Genomic DNA, 21,140 nt, shown 5'->3' with positions numbered 1-21,140 from the left:
ATGTCTGTGAACAGCAAGACATGATACTTTAACCTGCCCGTGATATGGTGGCCAATTTCAGCAAAGTTTACTTTAGCGCTACACCCAGTGTTTCTGCTTATTTTGTTCTTGATTGCAGCATCATTTCTAATATGTCTGGGTTTAATTATCATTTCCGCTTGCACTGGCCAAAATAAATCTAATATTTTTTCCCTAACAGAATTTGGCTCTTCCCACGTGTTCATCTTTAAATAAAGAGAATGTTTATGAAGCTAGACCTTTCCAAATTCAAATCCGCCAACAAGGCTGATGAAGGCCTTGTATGGTATTCTGGGTGAGGTGTAATGATGGTAAATTCCATGGTGGAGTTTTCTCATAACCTATCCCTTGACCTATTGTTAGCAGTATCAGGAAACAAACATGTCTGTTTCAAAAAACTAAAAGCCAATAGTAAGTTTTGGACAAAATTTCATATTCAAGATTAAAAGAATTAACATTTTTTATATTGTTCAAAATATTCATGATACTGGCGCATCAAAAATACATTAAAATAAATTATTTTGAAGCAAAATGGTCTATGTTAATATCCACCAGACCATGGAAACTGGCACACCCATCTCTGAAGTGGCTAAAATATTTATGAGCAGTTGTCATACTTCACGTTTTGCTCACAAACAAAATAAGAATACCTTTCATCCATTTCAGCTAATATTTGGATATTATGGTAAGTAAGGATGTAAGTAACTAAAAACCCTTAACAGATAAACTGAAATACAAGACTAGATTTCTGAGCTTAGATATAACACTAAGGGGCACATTTACTTACTCACAAACGGGCCGAATGCGTCCGATTGCATTTTTTTCGTAATGATCGGTATTTGGCGATTTTTCGGAAAATTGACGCGACTTTTTCGTTGCCATTCCGAATGTTGCGCAAAATCTTGCGACTTTTTCGTAGCCTTCGCGCCGAGTACGAAAGATTCGGATTCATTCAAGCTTCAGTATGGTGACTTTTCTTGGGCCAGGTTGGAGCTGCAGGGTGCCATTGAGTCCTATGGGAGGCTTCCAAAATCAGGCTAAGTCTGAAAGTTTCGCCTGCCGCTTACTAGTGCTCAATAAGAAAAAGTCGCGACAAGATACGAGCGCATCGTAATGGCTACGAAAAACTTGCGTTTTTTCGCGCAAATCGTATTGGTAACGAAAAAGTTGCGACAATTTCCGAAAAGTCGTAAAGGCGCCGAAAAAATCGCAAAAAATACAAAAAAGTCGCAAAATGTTCGTTTTCCAATCGGAATTTTTCCAATTCGGATTCGTGGGTTAGTAAATGTGCCCCTAAAAGTTAACTACTAGGGTCTAGTGATGAGCGAATCTGTTCTGTTTCGCTTCACCAAAAAATTCGTGAATCTTTCAAAAGATCAGCGAAACTGCAAAAAATTCACAAAACGGTGAAAATGTCGTGCAACAAAAAAAATTGTCGCCCGCAACTATTCTTTTGTCGCCCGCGGCTATTATTTTGTTGCACGGCTATTATTTTGTCGCATGGCTATTCTTTTGTCACCCGCGGCTATTATTTCGTCGCATGGCTATTCTTTTGATGCCCGCGACTATTCTTTTTTGACGCCGGCGACAATTTTTGGACATGCAGAAAATTTTTTCAGCAGTTTCGCGAAATAATCCGCTAATGGCGAAACGCGGAAATTCACCGCAAATCCATGCCTGGCGAAACATTTCGCCCATCGCTACTAGGGTCTTCCACAGAAGAAATGAATAATCTTGTTTTTGGTCCCTTATTTGAGGTTAAAATAAAGTGTATTTTAGGGTGATACGTAGTATTGAATAGAAGGGTAAAAGCAATAAAAGGCCAAACGTTCGCTCATGTCTAGTAACCAAAAGCAATTGATCAGATGATTGGGTGTTGAATCACCGTTATGAGATGCAGTTGAGTCACAATGAGCTTCTTGAGATGAAAATCTTCTACTTTCTACTGCAATCTAATGCCTTTACCTGTCAAAGAGATGATTAGATTACAGGAAAATAACCTGGCTTTTGCACAGCAGTTATGCCCGCAATAATAAACAAGGTGTTCTCTAGTTTCATCATTACTCTTGTTCCTTTGCCTTTACTAATCTGTTTATTCCACCTACTTTTCAAAGCAGGATTGATCTTTCTAAACTGAATGCTTTGCAGCTTTACTCCAGCATGGTGTCAAATTCTGCTTTTCCTAACAAGGGCTGTCTAGCCTACAAAAAGAGATCTCCACTTCTTACAGCCTTCTGCTGCCACATGGACTGCTACAAAGACAGTAACATCCTGTCTGTACCTGAAATTTAGAGTGTAGCCATACCATGACTCCTAGGCAGTGACCAATAAATGTGTGGAAATGCAGAGAAAAGTATTTTAAAATTGCATGGAAATATTTTCAAAGACAATGACAAAGTGCTAGGAAATATCTGTAACAAGTATAGGGCAATCTCTAGTTATGGTACAAACAGGAGATTTTCAAAGCACAGTTGTCTGCATTTAAGGCAGAAATCCTCTGGAGGTATCATTACCTGGGGACTCTTTCCTGGAAAATTGTGCCAACTTAAAGGGGATACGTAGTGTCAATTATTTTAATCATGAAAAATACAGGTTTTGTTATTTCTTAAGCTAAACAACCAGATTAAAGGTAATCCATGTTTGATCCTTGTGGCAAATCCTTGTAATGGACTCCTGCTAACAAAGGGTGAAAGGAGGGGGTTGTATACTAGGAATCTATTTATCTACATTACAAAAACCAAACATAGATAATCTTAAATATCCCTGTTTGCAATGTTTAGCAAAAAAAATAAAAACAACAAATAAATTACGTTTTTCTTGATTAAAATAATAGGAAAAGTATGTTCAACATAAGCCCTATGTATTGAACTCATGTTGAAGAAGGGGATATATTGCCTCTCTGAAGTGAAAAGTAGTATCAATTCCTTTGCACTGCAAATCTTTGTGGTGCTTTATAAATATATGAAAATGTACATGGCATAGATGATGATAGATAGATGATAGATAGATGATAGATAGATAATAGATAGATAGATAGATAGATGATAGATAGACAGATGATAGATAGATGATAGATAGATAGATAGATAGATAGATAGATGATAGATAGATAGATAGATAGATAGATAGATAGATAGATAGACAGATGATGATAGATAGATGATAGATAGATAGATGATAGATAGACAGATAAAAGATAGATGATAGATAGATAGATAGATAGATAGATGATAGATAGATAGATAGATAGATAGATAGATAGATAGATAGATAGATAGACAGATGATGATAGATAGATGATAGATAGATGATAGATAGATAGATGATGATAGATAGATGATAGATAGACAGATGATAGATAGATGATAGATAGATAGATAGATAGATAAAACTATATATAAGAAGCAACGTAACTCTGATTTAAAAATAGGTGATACAATATTTCTCCCTCATGCTTTCTTGTGTATTATATGTATGGAAAATAGGGAAGGCTAAATAAGATACAGTGTGGACCGTAGTAGTTTATTATTGCACCAAGCATGATGACTGCACTCTCCATTCCCCTATACTGTCACATTCTTTTTCAAGTTCGTTTTCCTCTAACTGAATGTTTTATAAACAGTACCTTCATTATACATATCATGTAATCCAAACCATATGAAATGTATTTATAGTTTCTGTGCACTCTTGAAGGGTAATTAAAACCACACATCCAATCAGTCAAATTTGCTTCAAATACAAATAGTAAAGGGAAGAAAAGGAGTGGAAAGCAAATCCAACCATTCTGATAAAAATGTAACATTTTGTTAATTGATTCCTTTGTTAAAAAGGATTTAGTTCTGTGGCATTTGTGCTGATTTGGATTTATTTTAGTGTAACATAAACACACGCACACATATTCTCAGTCCTTTATTAGGTTATTGCTAATGACCTTTGTTTTATACTGATTATAGCAAATGAACCAATCTGCAACTGGAGAATGCTAATGGTTACTATTAAGTGTAAAATTATCTCTCTGTATACTATAAATTAACACCCTTTAAACCCTTTAATTTGATTAACTGATATTTGTATGATTATTGTTATTAATTTGGGGACACTTACATTCAAACTGGTCTTAAGAAAGGAACCTAATCCTATTTTTCTTACTGTGTTTCCAGAGAGACAGAAAACATAGAACTTACCTTGCACCTAGGAACTGTGTGTAAAAGTGTGCAGATTGTAACTTTGTCAGCTGTGCCCCAGTCATATGGTTAGGGCTACACAAGTAAATTTGTCCACCCCATGTAACCCCATCTAATAATGAGGATAGGCGCAGTCAATGACACATACAGCTAATATTAAGGACAATTTGCATGGTCCTTTTTTGTACAGCTTGTTCCATATTGTTTTGTTTTTCTTTTCTATTTTCTCAGCAATTTTATTGTGACAAATAAAATGTTTGCCAAACTGCATATTAAGGATTAAATTATCAGGTTAGTATATACAACCAGTTATATAAGATGCATACGATAACTACATGCCAGTATAGCATTCATCACTGATCTGAATAAATATTAAAAGGAGGGTATCACAGTTCTTGATATATTTTTTGATATAACCACCCACACTACATGTCATCAGAAGTAGCTAAATTGAGTTAGTTTTTCTGTTCCGCTACCTTTTAGGCTCCTGGAGCCCCAGAGCATCAGGAATAAGTTCATGAGACAGAAAATAGGAAAAAGTTATTTAGCACATTGCTGACCATGGAGCTGCGAAAAGTTTCAGGCATTGGTGCATCAGGTAATATGGATCAGAAAACTTGGGGGAAGTTGTCATGAAGCATCGTTCTCACCTTTTACTTCTTCAGCTATTCTGAAAGAGAGACTTCTGGAGGTTTGTACTGTGAATGGGAGGCTGCCTCTTTTAACACCTGCCTTAGTAGAATATAATTCCATTATTTCTGTTCATTTGATGTTAGTGTTATCTGTCATACATCTTGTAAAATGTAGGACCTAGGGTTGTTGAGATGTCTTTTGTTATCTCTTTACTTTTTGTTGTATTCATTTTCTATCTTCTCTACCATTGGATTCAGATGCCTTCATTAATGGTTGGCCTTATCCAATCTTTTTTTATAGGTTTCCCCTAAATTGTTTTGATCGTCAAATGTTGTTTAAATGTTCCTGTGAGTTGTGTGAAACTTTGATTTTAACCAATTTGCCTTGATATATGAGAAATGTATCCAGAGAATTTTAAGTTCTTCGGACAAATTAATTCAGTAAACTGGATAACTTCCAAAATCTTCAGACCTGCATAAAGTACAATTAATCTCAATGTACAGGTATGGGATCTGTTATTCGGAACCAGTTATCCAGAAATTTCTGAATTAAGGAAAGGCCATCTGCCATAGTGTCCATTATATAATTCTAGTTTTTGAAAATGGTTTCCTTTTTTTGTTATAAAGCATTACCTTTAGTGATGAGCGAATCTGTTCCGTTTCGCTTCGCCGAAAAATTCGCGAATCTTTCAAAAGATCCGAGAAACGGCGAAAATGACGTTCGCCAAAAAAAATTGGACGTGCTGCAAATTTTTTCATCCGTTTCACGAAACAATCCGCCAATGGCGAAACGTGTAAATTCGCTGCGAATCCATGCCTGGCGAAACATTTCGCCCATCACTAATTACCTTATATTTGATCCCAACTAAGAGATAATTCATCCTTATTGGAGGTAAAACAAACTTATTGGGTTTATTTAGTTTTTAAATGATTTTTAGCAGACTTAAGGTATGGAGATTCAAATTACAGAAACATCTCTTATCCGGAAAACCCCAGATCCCCAACATTCTGGATTACAGGTACCATATCTGTAATATGAATTAATTTGCTCTCTTTCTATTTTTTTGTCTTAGTATAATTATTGCCATAACATTACTAATTTTACGCATCTGGAGGTACAGCAGGATAAAAATGTGGCTTTTCCCAAAAACACATTAGAAAAGTTAAAAACTCTTTTATTTCCTTTATCTTCAGATCTAAGTGATATAGCTCAAGGACTTACAACCACTGAACTTCTCCCATTTTTCTTTAACACTACAAAGTAAGAACCTACTAATAAAACCTAAGCATAATACAAATACACTTTACAAATATCTTATGTTAATGGAACAAACAATGCTTTTTCTTTGTACTCTATTGTAAACATTTTAGTTAAAAAAGACCTTATATTAAGCTCATTGATTTTTCACCTATGTATCAATATTCAAATATTGAACCCCTATTCTATTTAAGTAAGTCACGTTAAATATAATGAAAATTCTCCCTTAATAGTAATAAAATAAGGGGGGCCAAGGGGCCACAACAGAATCACAGTGACTACTGGTCTAGTGTTTTTAGTAAAGACTTAGGATGGAAAAGACTGGTAAACAAGTACAATGGATGCTTGTGCACAGGAACAGTTTAATAAAACAAAAGCAGAATGTAGGCATACTGTAGGTAAAGGCAAGGAAAAACAAAAATCATCAAGCTCACTGGCTTGGCAGGAATAATCCAAGGTCAGAACTGAAGTAACCCAGCTTTCAATAACCCCAAAGAGTAAAGTCCAGTCAGGCACAGGAACCAAGGTTCAGGGGTTGTTTACCTAGCTGGGTAACCATCAGATGATATATGGACCTAAGAATTGTCAAAATTTCACAAAAGGGTACATTTAAGGAATCTCTATTAGGAGGTCACATGAATTAGTTGCACCTGGCGATTAGTGCAGAGCAGCTGGGATTAATTCACAGAGGGAGGGAGAGAGACATAGGAACCTCAGTATAGGGAAAGTGTATACATTGTGTATATATTCCATATAACTTTTCTTTTGCAGTTCTTAGGTCCATATATGTGATGGTCACCCAGCTGAGTAAGCAACCTCTGAACCTGTCTGAACCTGAGTAGAGTAGAAATAAGAGGGAAAGCCTATAATGAACCCAACAGAGTGCAAGACATAATTCCTTAACGCTATATATTGCTACTTACCATCACACTACTGTACATATTTATAATACAGTAATAGTACAGACAAGAGAAACAAACTGCACTACATGTGCATATATTTTAGTAGATATATACGTATATGATCCTTGAGAAAGGTCCATGTAAAATAAATCACAACTTCTTTACAATAGAGAGTGCTGATCAGTCCAGTAGGTTCACACCAATTAGAGTATCATAACCCGGGTGCGTGAGCAAGACAAAATGTATAACAAAAGAGAAGGATGTCAGCGCTCAGGATTTAACATATGGTGAAAGTATCTGTTTTATTATCTCAACATTTCGGTCCCCCACAGGGACCTTTGTCAGGGGAAGGAAAGTATATATTTATATATGTATGCATATGTATCCAGTCCATTTATTAGCACTCGCCAACCATCCATCACTTTCTTCAACTCAATATCGCCCTCAAATGTGCATATTTGGGGCTGAAAACCCATGCCTCTTTCAACCAGTGTAAGAGGAAAAGGCTGTTAGATAATGCATGCAGTTTAGCTAGGTTGTCTAATAGGAGTGATAGTATAGACCAGGGGTGGGCAAACTTTTTGGCTCAGGGGCCACATTAACTAATAGACGGGCCGGACCGGGCCGGGACAGCGTTACACCCGGGGCTGCCATCAAAAATTATGGGGCCTCTCAGCTCCCCCCCAGCGACCCGCTGCTTCCTCCGTCCCGTCCTTCTGTTCCCCGGCTCCCCAGTGCATTCTTTTATATGGTTGCGCCCCGTGCGTGCTGACGCTGTGCACACGCACGGGGCGCAACCAATCAGGGCCCGTCATTCTTTTAAGGGGGCCGGAGACGGCGGGCCGGATTGAAAGGGCTGACGGGCCGGATGTGGCCCGCGGGCCGTAGTTTGCCCACCCCTGGTATAGACTATAGAGCATGTTTTTAATAAGGAAAATAACAGTATACGTTCTCAAAGGCCCGTTTACAGGATTAACCAAGGTGTGAAATATGTCCCCTAGCTTTGTCCCCTACTTATTGTAAATACACTACATCCTTTCAACAAAGGATTTTTAAATTTAGCTCTTTCTTCCACCTGTGTCTACAGGTGACTAATAATTGAGAGACAGGGAGAATTTGCTGACATAGTTCCCTCCCATTTATGTCTTGACGTTCTCACCCTTCTTACTCTCATACTCTTCTAAACACACTTTATTTTGACACTAATGAAAATTATGCTGATACCAAGATTAATAATCAAAAATCTTATTTTAAGGAGGGGCAAAAAAGCTCTTGTTTATTCCACATGACCAGTATTCCTCTGCTATTATTACGTTCCTGAACCTCTCATGTTGGCAGTGCTCTGTTGGCCACATCTCTGAACACTGGTGCTGCTGGTACTTATGTACAGAGAAATCATCACTTTATGAAATATATATCAGGTGTGGTACAATCAAGCCCACGGTGTTTTTCTATAGACTTTTCTGATTAAAAAACATATAACTATTATTGGCCAACCTGTCTTGTCATCTCCCCTAAAAAGGTCAATTAGATATTACTTTTGACCCATGTGCATGACTGAAGGTTATAACTGATTCATTTACCAACTTCTTGCTTTTTGGCATGCCTGAAATGATTCAGGGAGTGTTGCTATAGATAAAGTAAGCACACATTAAAGGCATAAATTATATTTATTAATATAATAGGAAAACTGTGCCTGAAGGAGGAATCCTAATGACTGCTGCAATAAACGCAGCTCGTGTTGGCAAGGAGTATAGCATAATGACAGATTATATAGACTACATTAGTCACCCTGACGAAGAAGAAATTCCTTTAACAGCTGCTAATGTGTATAATTATCTAGGAGGTGGCATAAGGGGAAACCCTCTTTGGAGTCAAGTCAAGAACATACCAAGCTTCTGAAATTAATTATGCCAGTAGACTGTTTTCAACTGTTTATTTTCCCATGCAGCAATTAAAGTTCTGCTGTGCCTCTTTGGACAATATAATCTAGTAGATTTGATTGTAGTAGTTTAGAGGATTACGGTTTTTCTTCAAAAACACTAGGCCATTTAGCTTGACATCGGAGGTAGAAATTTTTGGAGGGGGTAATAAGGGATAAGATTACTGAATAGGTTGTATTCATAATTGTATAAGTTTATGCTTAATAGATCATGCCAGACTAATTATAATCTAATTGCCTATTATGTGTGTGGAAGTGAGCAGAAACCTAGATTCTGGGGTGGCAGTGGATATGATGCACAATGACTTTGATTAAGCATTGATACAGTGCCATACAGAAGGCCAGTAGGCCAACCATTATGTTCAACTACAAACAGGTACCTACTTCCATTGGTGAATATCTCCACACCCAGGTTGGAAAATGCTAAATGTGCCTATATGGGCATAGGTATCTGTTTGTAGTTGAACTGCACCTCCAATTGTAGTAGCACTAAATATTACCAAAGATCTGTGGTACTTTCAATGGTGTTAGCCACTTTTTCTGGTAAAAAAATATTCATACAACTACATTTATTGAGCATACTCCTTAAATTTATAGCCAGAGTCTATTTGTCAGAATTTGTATTAATTTAGAGGTGGGGTCATGTATAGTTAGGATCCTCCAACCAGTGTTCTGAGGTATTTGCCAGCTATAATAGGCACCTACGGGTGGGCGATATCGGGTAACAAGTAGCTAAAAAAAATAATCCGATCGTTTGGCCCTGGGGCCAAACGATCGAATTACATTTGCGGCCATGGGGCAGTCGGTTCGGGGACCGCATCAACGAGCCGATGCGGTCCCCGATCCGACTGGATTTTCTAACCTGGCCGATCGACATCTGGCCAATTTCAGGCCGCTCGGTTCTGCCCATACACGGGCCGATTAACTGCCGAATCGGTCCAAGGGACCAATATCGGCAGCTACTATCGGCCCGTGTATGGGGACCTTTAGAGTCTATCAGATTAAACAGGCTTGACACACAGTTAGGGGCTGATTTACTAAAACACGATTTTGAATCCGAATTGGAAAAATTCCGATTGGAAACGAACATTTTGCGACTTTTTCGTATTTTTTGCGATTTTTTCGGCGTCTTTACGATTTTTGCGTAAAAACGCGAGTTTTTCGGCGTCTTTACGAAAGTTGCGCAAAGTCGCGATTTTTTCGTAGCGTTAACACTTGCGCGCAAAGTCGCGCCTTCTTCGTAGCGTTAAAACTTAAAAGGCGCAACGTTTCGCGCAAGTTTTAACGCTACGAAAAAATCGCGACTTTGCGCAACTTTCGTAAAGACGCCGAAAAACTCGCGTTTTTACGCAAAAATCGTAAAGACGCCGAAAAACTCGCGTTTTTACGCAAAAAATCGTAAAGACGCCGAAAAATATCGCAAAATTACCTATCATTACGAACAAAACGCAATCGGACGCATTCGGCCCGTTCGTGGGTTAGTAAATGTGCCCCTTAGTGTGGCTAAAGGTGGCCATATATGCACTGATATAAATTGGTGCTCATACGGTGGGAGACCAGGTGACCTTGGATATTGGTCGTCTCGTTGATTGGACAGGACTTAAAATTTTGATTGAGTGCCTTTGAAGGTGCCCAAAACTTCAGACAGGTAAAGAATTTCTGTTTTTACCTGCATATCTAACAACTCAGCTCTTAACATTAGTAGTGTGGATGAATGATTTTTCATACTACTAATGGTCATGAAAGCAGGCTGTTTTGGTGCAAAAACAATACTGAAAGGTATACTTTATATACACACAATTTTATTTTGGTAAAATTCAAAGTTAGGGTATATGGGGCCTGTTTAAATGAAGATGCTTTAATTAACATAGACTTGTTTCAAGTATCCAAGAAGCATATTTACCACCCAATGATAATGTGATTGCTATGGTGTATTGGCTTGTGCCATGACTTACAGTATGTCATGTTTGGGCAACACTGATTTTATCCATTTGTCCACCTGTTACCCAAAAAAAACCCTAAAAATATAGCATCCAGGGAATGATTGGTTGAAAAAAAACAGTCAAATTCGTAGTACTTTAAAATATATATTTTATTTTTTATGCAAAACAAACAATCACTGCTGTGTAAAACTGGTTGGGCTACTAGGTAAATGTTTGCTTGTATGGTTAAAGGTTGATACCACCTAAGAATGCTATTATAGTTTTAGGTGAAAACAATGTACACTATGGGGCTGATTTACTTACCCACGAACGGGTCGAATGGAGTCCGATTGCGTTTTTTTCGTAATGATCGGTACTTTGCGATTTTTTCGTATGTTTTGCGATTTTTTCGGATTCTTTACGAATTTTTCGGATCCAATACGATTTTTGCGTAAAAACGCGAGTTTTCCTATCCATTACGAAAGTTGCGTAAAAAGTTGCGCATTTTGCGTAGCGTTAAAACTTACGCGAAAAGTTGCGCATTTTTCGTAGCGTTAAGTTTTAACGCTACGAAAAATGCGCAACTTTTCGCCTCAGTTTTAACGCTACGAAAAATGCGCAACTTTTTACGCAACTTTCGTAATGGATACGAAAAACTCGCGTTTTTACGCAAAAATCGTATTGGTAACGAAAAATTCGTACAGAATCCGAAAAAATCGCAAAACATACGAAAAAGTCGCAAAATGTTCGTTTTCAAGTCGGAACTTTTCCAATTCGGGTCGGATTCGTGGGTTAGTAAATCAACCCCTATTTGTATTGTTCGATTTAATCAAAATCAAATTCCAAATTGCAGTGATTTTAATTTATTCAGATCTTTCTTTAGTCATTAGAAGAAACACACTTAGATCAAAACATAATGCTCTGATCCTAGAAGCCTGATCTCGGAGGTCCCATTATATATTTCAAAGCTGTTTTCTAATAGCGTTTTGCTTGGTTAAATGATCAAATAAGAGCTGTAGGTGGATAAAATTCCATTCATTTTGGATTTCAGAAGCAGAACAATTATTTTTGCCTAGTATTTGTTCAGCTATAATAGCATCTTGGGTTTTTGTTATGATTCTTTGAGTATACTGATAGCTATAATATGAATGTCTGCACAGGGGCTAAATGATTAAGACAAGTTCTAGAACATTAATTGATGCAAAATTTCACCCCTTAGTGCACGTTTCATATGCACTTGCACATGTGGTCTGGATAAAAAATCTGGAGCAAGGTGCTAAGTGCAGTTTTGATGAGTGCAAGACAGCCTTGGTGTTAATGTGTGCCAGGGCAGGCAGTAAGTACAGGGCTCCTTTGCATCCTGCGCCTGCTGGTGCTCCCTTACTTGTGAGTTTGAATGATGAGCATTGCCAGAGAAACACATAATGTAGATATTGGATAAAGTGCAGGTTCCATTTGTGTTATCTTGTTAATGAACAGGCTTTAATAACTAACCACAGCACTTTCTGAATGTAGAATTTTACTATTTATCCTAAGAAGGTAACACTGTATCCATCCAGCGTTTGAACAGCAGCTTCCAACATAGTAGGACTTGCAATTCCACAACAACTAGATGGCTACACATTGACAGTACTGTATTTGTAAGTACAAAGCAGTTTTAAGTACCACCCAGTAGAGATGGCAAGGCAATAATCTCTGTCAGAACAAAAAAAATGAGACAATTTAGTTCCAGTGACAGAACTATCTTACTTAGTGGCAATTAAAAAAACATTTTCCGAGATGGAAAATTTGAGCTTCAATTCCTTTTTACTGTAAAACCGTCTCAAAATTTCAATAGACTGTATTGCATATTCTACACAATGTTGTTCCTGTTTTACTTTAGCCAGCGCTAGTGGTAGACCATTAGATTATTAGAATACTGAGATCACTGGAAATTAAAAGTCCCATTTTACCATATTCCAAGTAAACATGCTTTGCCCTGTAAAAGCAGATTCAGATAAAATACACTGTTATCTTAAAGCTTTTCTCCTCAATTGCACAAGTAACTACCAAATGTTTAATTAATGGAGTGTGATCTAAAAAGCAAAACAATTAAATATATACCATGAAGAAAGAGCTTAGTCCCATAAACAGCTACTTTGGTAGGACAAATATCCTATATTTTAAAGAAAATATTATTTTACAAGAGGGAGTAAACTTAAAAAAACACGAACACATTAGGACATTAGGAATTATAAAAAGGAAACTCAAAGCAAACTTTACAAAACATTTAGATACTAGACAAAAACATAGACGGTACAACTGCGGCCATTACAAAACTGTTCTAAATTTACAAATTTAAATAAAAAATAAAATTTAAAACAAATAAAACACTGAAAAATAATCATAGTAAAAAAAGTCTTCCACAAGATTATTTGGTCACCTTCAATCCACGAATTCAGGAGCTGAATGTTATTTACATTTATGTCAAAATGCGTGACTTCATTTTTGCTCGCCTGTCTTTGTCAAACAAAGGTCCTCGCCAGGTTGCCAAAGATGCAGTGAAACGTCTTCTCCAGGGCGGTGCTTGTGTTTGACTGCCATCTTGCTTTAAGCTTTCAGCTTCGCCTCCTTTGTGTTCTCTTTCTCGGCTGAAATAAGATGCTATAACTTATCACCTGGTAGAACCTGAAAGCATAGAAAACATCTTCAAGGTACTTTTTCAGTAGAGACTTTATTTGCTATAGAAGTTAATATTGCTACTCTGTATACCAGTGATTTTATTTATAAGTTATAAAGCTCAATAATAATGAGCTCTTCTTTGCATTTCTTCAATAATTGTACTGCTAAACTAATATAAACTAATCTGTCTTGAGTACCAGTGTAAGAATAATTATTTTTCAACTAATCATTTATAAATTAATTAATAAAACAATAGATATTTTAATTTTTTTTAGTTGCTGGGAAAACCAAGTGTGTATAAGAGAAGCTTAGTTAAAGTTATTCCGTCGTTAATCCCAGCAAGCATTACACATTTTTTATTAACATTTGTCCAACAATTATCAGTATTTTGGATAAGGTTACAGTTATCAAATCAATCATGGCAGCTCACATTTATATGAATGTATACAAATATGTAGAAACATAAGGTTTCCTGGGCAGAAAAAATATGAATAATACACTAATATAATATATAGTGAATAATGTACCCCCTGTTGTAAAATATAGGGATATTATAAATCACAGAGGAGTTGTGATGTCCATATATGCTTTTATAGGGGTCATGGAACTCCAAGATGACTTCTAATACCCTCATATTTTACAACAGGAGGTACATTATTTATTATAATACACAACTTTTTTTGAGTCATGGGACAGAAAATGATATCACTAAGCACCAATTATAACTGATGACAGCACTAAGCTCCACTTATAAGGATAATTTACAGGATATTCATGGCTCTTGTGTATAAAATATATAATATAAAATACTGCTCATTTACAGAAACTAAATTGAACACAAAGACTTTTATTTAAGGAAATTTTTTCATTTAAAAAAGTCTTAATTATCTAGCACCGTGGGAATGTCTTCAGTGAATGTGGTCCCCTGCCTAACAAAGTTTGGGTGAAGGATCACAATTATCATTTTCTTCTATAAACTCCACAGTATGGATTAATAAACACACAGGTCTATATTGTTCACATGAAAATAGGTTTCAGAACTAACAGCAAGTATAAAAACTTGAAGTTTATGTGTGCCAATAGAGACTGAAGTGGAATTGCTGTCTAAATATCTGAAGATTTCCATTACACTTAAAAACTGAAAGAACAAAACTGCATACAAACAGGTATGTCTCCTCACTACAAATGTCCTAGTCAGTCTAAATACAGAACATAGAACTATAGGCACATGAAGAGATGATAAAAATTAAATTTAAAATGCCTTAGGACTTATGGAGAGAGGCCAGAGCTCATATACTTACAGTACCAAAATGTAATATATTTTTACTATGCTTTCATGTTATATGTTTCTAAGGTTTATAGAACTTCACCAAGGAAAACAGAGAATTTTAAAAATCATGTACTTTGACACCTCTCTTGATGAGCAGAGCCCACCCAGGCCTCACTGTGTTATACTTTTTTGTTCAGAAGGCTGGGAACTACAACTTTTGGAGGAGCACAGCACTATTGATAGACAGGAAATGGCTAGGGACATGAGTTTTTCTTGTTTCAAAAAATGGAACACTGGGAATCTGGCAAGGCCATACGGCAGGAAGTCAATGAACATGGACACAGGCCCTCAGTCCATTCAAGTGAATAGTTAGAATCATAAATTATTATAAGTTTAACATGTACAGAATATAATGGTACGAAGGTGCAGAATAGTGACAATGTGCTGATAGACGGGTTATAATGTGTGTGATGCAATGGTAAGAGCATGCACGTCTGATTCTGTTTTACAGAATGATTTGAATATTTATGAAGAATAGTTTATAAATGGCAGTAATAGGGAGACAGAAGGATGGGGAGTGTGGAGATGTTTATATTTGACTAAAAGTTTATAAACTGTCAAAATGAAGGAAGAACAATTCTGACAGTTTGCAGAATAAATATTTTTAGCATAGGAAGTATATAATGTGAGGAATGTGTGGAGTATAATGTTTGTGATAAAACCAAGTACCCACTGTAAACAGCCAATGAATTAATGAAGAACTTTTTTGTAGGAAGAGATAGAAAACATTTCTGCAACCAGGTTACTGAAGAACCTATATGTATATAAGTACAAAATACCCCATCAAAACTATCCCTGCCTGGGGCCAATGAGCTTGCAACCTTGGGTACTCTAGGGGCATATCATAGAAGTGGAGATAAAAGTATAGTCAAAACTGGTGTAACCACAATTTTCCTATTTTTACAAACAGAAATCCTCCAGAATTTTGAATCAACCTCCACTTTTCATTTTTTGGTAAAGGAGAGTTTAGACACTTTTGTGAATATGTTCTTAAAAAGAGAAAAACTACTTTTCCCCTGACATTTTAAAAATAGAGTAAAGCTCAGTTTAGCTCTTCCATAACTTCATCCAATCCCTAATCACCCTGCTTTCCGTGGCAGTATAGGGGCTCATTAGTACATTCATGGGGTTTTGGAAAACAATCGGTGCAAAAGTTTCATAAGTCCCCATAGCATGTCCAGAATTACAGAGCTTTCAGCAGTGTTGGGTAGCACTTTTAGCTGTGCTCCTTCTGTTCCAAAAACAATGCATGCACGCTGGGAGTCACTGATGGGAATAGAAGTTACATAGTGAAAGATGGTGGTGTGGTGCCATTCTGGGTGCACTATGGGCAGGAGACAACACCTAATTGATAGTATTTATGTGGTGCTGCATCCATTAACTGAGAGATGAGACATTAACTCAAATTTTATAGTGGAAAATCTGGCAAAGCTATCTCCACTTTTATTTTGTGAATTCCTCCCTATGTGTCTTAGAATATTTCCTCTCAAGGATACCAAGATTCTTTCTTGAAAAGGTATATTAATCAAGGTTTGCATTTCTGTTCTATATGATCTGTATGGAAATACTTTTAATTATTTGTTAGAGCTAAGTTGTGAAAAAAGCACTCATCACAAGCATTTCACCTTTTGATGAAATGTCCAAGGCCTCTGTTTCTAATAGAAACCTTAATATCCTGTGCTGATAACTACTGTCTTACATTTTCAATTACAAAAAGCTGTTGTCGGTTGCATTCATTTATTTTGCTTTGTCTGTTTTAACTGAGTTTATTATGGTTCATTGTATCTTTTCTGCATAGAATATTATTGGAGATTATAAATAAAAACATATGTATATCTACTTGCCCGAGGCTGCTGTTTTAACAGTTAATACTTTTCTTGAAAAGAACTGAAATCTTAAAATCACAGGAAGTTCCTTATCAATACCAATTAGAGGAAGGATAACCAGATCTCAATCTAAAAATAGTCTAGTCTAAACCATCTGGCCTACAGATGCAGGTGTAGAGCAATATCGTTATCGAAGCATGCTGATAAAAGTAAGTACTCATTTAATTTGTCTAAGACATAATTTCAGCACTTACAGGAACAATTTCCATTCACAGTCTTCTATGATCCCGAATAGTCTAAGATTAAAACTGACAGTTATGTTGTCTTTGAGAAAAAGCTGAGGTATAAAACTAACAAATTCTTACAGCATTTAGAAACATACTTTCCACTCTGTAGCTTTCATTAAGGGTAACATAAATATAGAATAATGCACCCCATTGTAAAATATATAGAGAGAATCATGAAACCCTATATTATAATGCTAAAGGCTATTAGAAAGCACCAAGAGTCTGGACAAGTGGCAATTTGCATGTTTCTGCAAACTATCTAAACTATGTTACCAATATCTATACTGTAGATTTTAAGATCACTATAGCCTCGGATATTATGCTTGTTCAAAAATCATCCAAGCCACTTTTAAAAGCATTAATAGAATCTGCCATTACATCATCAGCTATTGGGACATTACACAACCTCACTGCCCTCACCATGACGAACCAAATTCACTGCTTTATATAAAAGTTAATTTCCTCAAGTCTAAAGGGGTGGCCTCTCATTCTTTTATCTTTTTTTATGAGAAAAAAAGATCCCCCCTCTCTGTCTGGAATGTCCTCTAATGTATTTGTAAAAATGAACAATGTCCCCCTACAAGCACCTTTTCTCAAGAAAAAACAACCCCAGCCTTCATGGGGTTTTATTCATATTTAAATGTTATAATTTTACCAGTCTAGTTGTATGTCTCTACACTCTCTCCAGCTCACTAATATCCTTCTTAAAGACTTGAGCCTAAATCTGCACTATATACTAAAGACAAGGCCTTACCAGGGACCTATAAAGAGGCAAATTATATTTTCTTTATTTGCTTTAGTACCATCTGAATGTCATTGCCTGGAGTTACAGAGCATGTTAGCCACAAAAAATCCTTCTTAATTAAGGATACCCCCAACACACTACCATTTAGTGCAAGTGTTGTTTATATTATTTCTACCAAAGTGCATAACCTAATTGCAACCTTCTTTGCTGCATATTGCTCCAATGTAACCAAATCACTCTGCAAGTTGGCAGCATTCTGCATCAAATGTATAGTTTTGTACAATTTAGTATCATCAGCAAAAATAGACAGTACTTATAATGCCCACTTCAAGGGCCATAATAAACAAGTTAAAAAGTAAAGGGTGGAGGGCAGATCCCTAAAGTACTCCACTAACAATACTGGTCTAATTAGTAAATGTTTCATTTATCCCCACTCTTTGTAATCTATCTTTCAGCCATTATCCTATCCAAGTACAAATATTTTGTTCCAGGCTAACTTGCAAAACATAGGTACATATACATTATCAATAATTACACTAGAAAAGAGAATGCAATAATAAATGCAAGGCATATTCCAGAAAAATGTATAGTAAAAATCACAACTGATGCCAAAATAACCATTCAAGCCAATCTATGTTTACTTGTAGTGTAGTGGAAAGGCAATATGGGTTATCAGAGCTGTGGTAGAGGAGTTGCAGTGGCAGCAATCATACAATCATAAAACATTATATAGTCTTAAGACCACAGAGCTAAGTTCCTTTAATATGCTGGACCTGAAACTTTGTTTACCTTCAATCTGCTATCTTTTAAACTTCCACATGAGCAAAGCAGTGACCTATATTTATATTCATTATATTTTCTTGCAATAAACTGTTTATTAAAAATGGCATACAAGTAATCTTAACTGTTTAAGGTCTACAGATGTCAACCCAATGATGTTGTCAGTGCAATCACTTGAAATGGTATTGCTGATATGCTACCCTGTGTTATAAACAAACTTTATTTACTCCAGATGTCCGAAGGTAAACTTTTCTTAAAGGTGTAAAACAAAACCCTGGCTATTTAGATGCAAATACAGATTAGATAGTCATGTTAAAATGAGGTTTCAATTACTTACATGAATGATCATAACTTAACCAGGGATCAAAGAGAATGGAATAAACTAGCATCTCAGTATCACTATCACTATTGCTGCATTAACACCAAAATATTCTCTTACTGGTAGTTATATCTTTCTAACAATCTATGCTTGTTTAACTCCTATTATAGTAAAGGCAATTATGCCTTTACTAGTTAACTGGAATAATGAGAAATAATTAAAAGATGTAACAGAAGAAAGATGTAACAGAAGAAGTTGATATTATGTAAAGCAGCTATTATGTGTTAAAGCTTTATTTAAGCATTAGAGTTTTATTAAGAGCACCATGTGGGCAAGTCATGACCGACTGTGACTTCTATTCTTGGCATCGTTACATTATACTCCTCCAACACTTTCTCCCAGTTGCCCGATAAATTCAGATGTGGATGTTCTATTACCAGTTCATTCCCACACTAAGGGTTCATGGTATCTAAATTAATACTTTTTTTTTTTAATTGCCGGATAAGCCAAGAGGCGTCAACCCTCCTAAGAGCCTTTTGAAATGGATGGAATGTTACTAGTTACCTTCCAGGACTCCTCATTAGAAATAATGGAAATACTTAAACACATTGCACTGCCTATAATTGATTTAACACTGTTAATCCCAAATAATTATCTGGATCACATGCAAGGACATATATGTAGAAATATGTCATACCTGTATGCTCTTAATATTGAACATTTTACAGCAGGATAACTATTTTGAATGATACAAACACTACCTGTTTTTCCTAGTTGCCTAATTAGAGATCTAGGTCTCTGCTTCATCTTCCTAAATCACAATATCCTCTTAGAGAGAATAAAAGAATTGCTTAGGGTGTGTGAGACTGGACCACATCTCATGGTAAACTTTCTAAACTCTAATTTTTGTCTGTGTACTACTACCTAAATATAAGACCATAAACTCTACAATAGCATCATGATCATGACAAATATTTCAACATATTCAATGTTCAGTGTGGAAGAAATTACCTTTCCAGTAAAAGTGCAATCCTTTCCAGGGCATGCTTGTTAAGTTTAATTTAAAAATCCTGAGTACTTGAAAATAATATTATGATAACAGATAGCAAGCTTATACTATATAGTCAGGTTAATTGGCTGCTAATAAATTGGTGATAGTGTATTTGAATGTGCTATGGACCTTAGATTGTAAGCTTCACTGGGGCAGACTGACTGAAGTGAATGATAAACAATCTCAGCAAAGCATTGGGTAATACCATATATGTCAGTACTATATAAATAAAGTACAGTAAAATAAAACCAAATATCTATATGTATAGGCCCAAAAGAATGGTGGGGGTATGGACTTTATATACACCATGCACACCCACTGCGCTCTCTCGTCTTAAACCTTTCTATCTTTCTATCTTGCTGCTCCTTACCTATGGAACTCTATCCCTGAATCCCTCCGTAGGGAACACTCACCCACTCTCTTTAAGAAAAAGCTCAGCTGTTACCTTCTGGACACTAAATCATTATTTTGCCTAGTCCTGCGCTTAAGGGCAAATGCCCATACCTGGACAGAGAGCCGCACACACAAGGACTTAGCAATTAGTGAAAAAGTTTTAATGAAAAAAATCCAACGTTTCGAGCACTAACTGTACTCTTCTTCAGGGACAAACCAGTTTTGTTTGGTCTGGTTTGTCCCTGAAGAAGAGTACAGTTAGTGCTCGAAACGTTGGATTTTTTTCATTAAAACTTTTTCACTAATTGCTAAGTCCTTGTGTGTGCGGCTCTCTGTCCTTATATTTCCCCATTTTTGCCAGCACCCAAGGCATTTGAACCTGAATTGGGTGTGCTCCACTCTTCCTTATATATACTGTATATATATATATATATATATATATATATATATATATATATATCATATTTATTTATTATAACACTTGCCCTGTGTGTAATTTTGTATTTTGTAAGATTGTACAGCGCTGTGTACCCTTGTGGCGCTTTATAAATAAAGTTATACATACATACATGTTAAATATTAAATTACCCTCAAAGGTTTGAATAGAGTCTGCTGTTCCATAGGTGTATTGAAGCTCTTTACTCTCCTCCTGCTTTTATCTTTAGTAATGCCAATACATTTTTGCTTTAGTTTTCTTTCCTGCTTTGCATCTAAATACTGAATATATTTTGTGTTAAATTTCTGAGCATTTTTAAACAAATGTGACACAGAACCTGAATTAGCCTTGTGAAATAAAACATGCCATTAATCACAAAAAAATTGTCCTTAGAGTCCTTTGAAAAGTATCAAATATTCCTAACTTCTTTGCTATTCCAGATTCTTCACATTAT

General features: G+C 36.1%; 1 protein-coding gene across 4 annotated transcripts in view; it reads right to left on the bottom strand.

Annotated features, from left to right (window-relative positions):
• Positions 1 to 12,360: 12,360 nt before the first annotated feature.
• crlf1 (cytokine receptor-like factor 1) overlaps positions 12,361 to 21,140 on the bottom strand; it is an 89,483-nt gene continuing 80,703 nt past the window's right edge. For 2 of the 4 annotated variants that reach the window (XM_031906295.1, XM_031906306.1), the window contains exon 8: positions 12,361 to 13,488. In XM_031906295.1, coding sequence (XP_031762155.1) covers positions 13,448 to 13,488 — 41 coding nt within the window. In that variant the 3' untranslated portion in view covers positions 12,361 to 13,447. Of the gene's footprint in view, positions 13,526 to 21,140 lie in introns of all 4 variants that reach the window. The other 2 variants (XM_004915488.3, XM_002940207.4) reach the window with 1 other exon arrangement.

Source organism: Xenopus tropicalis, chromosome 1 (genome assembly GCF_000004195.4).
Source record: "Xenopus tropicalis strain Nigerian chromosome 1, UCB_Xtro_10.0, whole genome shotgun sequence".
Lineage (NCBI taxonomy): Eukaryota > Metazoa > Chordata > Amphibia > Anura > Pipidae > Xenopus > Xenopus tropicalis.
The sequence above is the reverse complement of the archived record's forward strand: the minus strand, read 5'-3'. Positions and strand labels throughout refer to the sequence as shown.